The sequence below is a fragment of the Egretta garzetta genome, unplaced genomic scaffold (assembly GCF_000687185.1).
Source record: "Egretta garzetta isolate BGI_Z169 unplaced genomic scaffold, ASM68718v1 scaffold220, whole genome shotgun sequence".
NCBI lineage: Eukaryota > Metazoa > Chordata > Aves > Pelecaniformes > Ardeidae > Egretta > Egretta garzetta.
In genome coordinates this window covers 2,222,628-2,226,822 of record NW_009258414.1, presented here as the reverse complement: position 1 = coordinate 2,226,822, position 4,195 = coordinate 2,222,628, and the positions used below count along the sequence as shown (strand labels likewise).

Genomic DNA, 4,195 nt, shown 5'->3' with positions numbered 1-4,195 from the left:
TCAGCAACGTTGTGCTGGAAGAGCTGGCGGCAGGGGTGCAGGTACTGGAAGAAGAGGAGCATGAAGTAGATGCCCAGGCAGTAGCCGAGGAGCAGCTGCAGCACCAGCAGCGGGGTGCAGATGTTCTCATAGACGTCTGTCTTGAAGAAGTACCAGAGGATGACGAGGGCCGTGTTCTCCGCCAGCCGGGCCACGTAGTAGATGGCCAGGCGGCCCCAGTTCTGCGACTTGTCAATGAGGTCCCGGTCGGCCAGCTTGAGCTGCACGGCCGACCAGCAGAACATGTTGATGCTGGCGTAGAGGAGGGTGAAGGCGCAGAGCACCACCACTGTGCCCACCCGGCTGAAGTTCTTCTCGATGTTGTCGGGCAAGCGGGTGCCGCTCCGCCAGAACTGCACCCAGGGCAAAAAGAAGACCACCAGCAGGTTGGCCAGGGCAATGGGGATGATCCAGTGCTTGAAGACGGTGCTGAAGAGCACGAGGACGGCCACGCGGGTGGAGATCTCCAGGCTCCGCCACAGGACGATGCAGAGGAAGGCCAGTGGCCGCAGTTGGACCTTGTAGTCATCATACTTGACCTGGATGGCCAGGATATTGCAGACGAGTGCCCCGTAGGTGACCGACACCAGGCAGATGCCCATGAGGATGGCTGCAGAAGGGAGAGAGCAGGGGAGTCAGGTAGTGCCGGGGACCGGGCTGCGTGCCCGGCCTCTCTGCTGCCCTGGGTGCGAAGCGCGGGGTGCCAACCCTGGGTCACAAACTGCAGGGTGCCAAGCACCAAGGCTGGCAGCAGGAGGCTCAGCGTGAGCGTTGCTGGGACAGCTCGTGGCTGGTGGTGACAGACCCTGAGACGGCATGGCTGGGGGGAGCACTGCTCCCAGGTTTTCTCCCTACAGCAATAAGCCAGAAGCCTTTGCCAAACTGGGGCTGTTCCTGTGCTGGAACCAGGCACCGACCCCCCTGCCCTGTGCACGAAATGCTGCCTAAGGGCAGTGGGGCACGGTCTGTGTTGCAAGCGTCCCTCTCTCCTCACGTGGGCCAAAAGCCACACCATTGTAGCCCACCATTCACCCTGGGAGCATCTCAAGAGCCACCCCTGCCTGGGGGCTGCAAAGCCAAGGTCATTCGTAGGGAACACCGGGGGCTGCTCGCATTCAGCGCAGCAAGGAAAACGGCGATGGAGACAAAGGGAAGCATGCGGCTGGTCCCAGTTTGTGCCACACTGGTGGCAGTGGCTGCAAGCTGTGGGGCTGAGCTGAGACACCCGAGCTGTGAGGGAATCACCCAAAATGTGTCAGCTGGGATTTGCTTCCTGCATCCATGTCTGGAGGAGCATCAGGCTCATCCTCCTGCCTCTGTTATTCCTACTCCCCAAAATGCCCTTGCAGGGGCCATGGCCCAGGAGCGGGTTTCTACAGGGCATCTCCCGTGTTCCCCTTCCCATGCGCCTGCCGTGGGCGCAGCGGGCTCCCAGCACAGTGGGAGAGGGTCAGCGAGGGCAGCTCCTTCACCAGGCGCTGCAATCAGAAAGGTGTGAGAGCGCTCCTGCGAGCCTGAGACGCGGGCTTGCTCCCGCACACCCAGCCCCTGAGCACATGAACACCCTGGGAGCAGGCAAGGGAGCCTGGGAGCGGGAGCGCTGGGCTGGGAGCTCCGGCTGTTGGGTAAGGCACGGAAATAGATACGACAGAGGCAGTGTGGGGAAGCCAGAGCCCGCAGCTAGCCTGAAAAACCCAGTAACTAATGCAGACTGGAGCAGCCTGGGGCAGGGGCACGGCATCTTTATGGGACAGGGCACAGGGCTCCATAGGGTCTGCAAGCACCGGGGCTGGGAGCAGAGCCCGGCGCCTCGGTCGCAGGCAGCTCTTCCCACTCTCCCAGCCTCACTCCAAGCTGGAAAGCAGAGCGCTGGGCATGGGAAAAGCAAACCAGGCTCAGACAAGTGCCTAACCTCTGGGGGTTGCGCTCCATGTTTAGGGAAGTCTGGCGGCAGCCATGCCCCTGGCCACCCCCCAGAGGGTTGTTTGGATGTCACATGGGCACACAGGGCCAAGGAGCTGCCGCTGCGCCCTGGTGGGCTCCCCCGGGGAGCCCGGTGCCAGGCACCCTTACCTCGGGCGGCGGGGACGTACTTCTCCAGGATGCTGATGTAGAGCTGGAGGGTGAGCTGCGGGGTGGAGCCCAGGAAGGCCTGGATGACCGCCATGCGCTTGAAGGCGTTGCGGTGCGTGGTCAGCCGGCGCACCGAGTGGCCCACCTCCTGCTCCATCTCCACCTCGTAGCCTTTCCGCAGCCGCCGCTTGCCCCCACCCCGCCAGCCTCCCCGCTGCCCCCCGGCCCCGCTCCCTGCACCTCCAGCCCCCCTCGTCTGGTGCCGGCCGGACCCTGCTCCCGCCAGGCACAGCCCAAACGATTTGGGGAACTGTTCAGCAGCGCCGTGGGCAGTCCCTGGTCCTTGGAGGGCAGGATGAGGGCAGGATCCTGGGATGTCAAGATGAGGGCAGGGTCACACCAGGCCCATGGGGATCCTCGGTGGCCGCTCCTCCACGCCAGCACTCAGGGTGAAGCGTGCAGGGCAAGGGGACAACAACTGCCCCAGCGAGGGGTGCTACAACTGCTGCAAGAGGTGCAGCATCCAGGGTACGGAAACTTCAGCTCTGCTGGGAGTTAGAGCTACAGGAAGGGGTTAATCACCCTCAGGCTCTGTTTTCCCCACTGGCACAAAATGCATCTCTTCCTCTATGCAAGAGAAACTTTCTGATATTGTCTTTGATCTCTCCGCTTGAGCAGAAGTCTTCTACGCTTCCTTCTTGGTGGGAACAGCAGGAAGGGGCGCGCAGGGTGAAGCTGGGTGTGACATGGGCAGATAAGACAGCGCTTCCGCAGCCCCACAGCGGGACCCCCAGCCCCTCCCCTGCAGCCACGCAGGGGGGGTGCGCAGGCTGAGGCCATCAGCGGAGGAGGACCCATCCGAAAGGCTTGGCTCCTGCCCCGGGACGAGCTGGCTCTGGGACCAACAGGACATAATTATTTATGAGCGTTCATTAGGACGGCAGAAGTTGCTCTGTTTCAGACGCAAATGGAATGAGGTTTTTGGATAAACACTCTTGCCAGGTCAGGCCAGTGCTCATGGCTCATTGCAAACTCTAACGGGAAAACAGGTTCATCCAAAAGGCCCAGCTTCAAGAGTAGTCCCAGCTGGCTGCCGGTGCCCTGCCAGACCTTCTCAACAGGCTGGGCTCCATCCCCAGCCCGAGGTGCTGACTGAAGCAGGCCCCCCCCGAGCAGCTCTGGCTGGCACTTGCAAGCAGCCAAGCACCATCATAACCATCTCAGCCAGCCGTGGTCGGTGCGGTGAGAGCTGCGACACCACCGTGGGCTAGCGTGGGCTGAGGCGGACCCACAGCCCCTGCAACGGCTGGCGGCGCTGAGCTGAGCCTCCCCGGCCGCCTCTGATGATGAGCCGTGGTGACGAGGATGCCCCCGGCACCCTGCTTGTTTCCGGTGATGGAGGAAGCGCAGTGCAGGCCGCAGTGTTTTTGCAGGTTTCTGTGGGTACGGCGCACCCCAAAGCACAGCTGCTGGTGTGCCCTCGAGGAAGGAGCCCCACGGAGATGGTGGCTCTGCCGTGCCGCTCGCTGCACCCCCTGTGCATTCTCGACGAGCAGGATGGCCGGGGTGACGGCAGCTCGGGGAGGCACCGCAGCATTCCCAAGGAGTGAGAGATCAGCACCTCTCCAGCTTGTGCAACATCCACCCCCTCGCCCTCTCCTCCCTGGCAGGGTCCGGCGGCCCTCCCAGCGCCCACACCAGCCCCGCTCCTGCACCCAGCTCCTCTCCTCCATGTCCCACAACCCCTCCACCTCATCCCAGGCCAGGGACCTTTTCCAGGGGGCAGAACCCCTGTTCCTATTCACCCTCAAGCAGCCCAGCCAGGATTTGCCTCTGTGCTCCCAGGCTAAGCAAGACGACGGCAAAACCCAGAGGCAGAGGGAAACGCTGGCTGCAGAAGGCACCCATGCGAAGAACCGTTTCGGCAGCCGAGATGCAACAGGCTGGCAGAGCGAGTCCTGCCCAGAGCAGGGCTCCAGCAGGCAGGAGAGCAGGCAGCAGCCCCCGGCAGGACCGCGGCACTGCTGGCGAGGGGTGGCCGAGCAGAAGAGCCCGGGGGGCCGGGAGCGGCCGGGGCCCGGGG

At 63.4% G+C, this 4,195-nt stretch overlaps 1 protein-coding gene across 1 annotated transcript in view; it reads right to left on the bottom strand.

Annotated features, from left to right (window-relative positions):
* The window catches only part of XKRX (XK related X-linked), a 14,367-nt gene that overhangs the window by 1,004 nt on the left and 9,168 nt on the right, over nt 1-4,195 (bottom strand). The window contains exons 2-3 of the mRNA XM_035898554.1: nt 2,113-2,481; nt 6-649 (exon numbers count right to left, since the gene is read on the bottom strand). Coding sequence (XP_035754447.1) covers nt 6-649; nt 2,113-2,481 — 1,013 coding nt within the window. The remainder of the gene's footprint in view (nt 1-5; nt 650-2,112; nt 2,482-4,195) is intronic.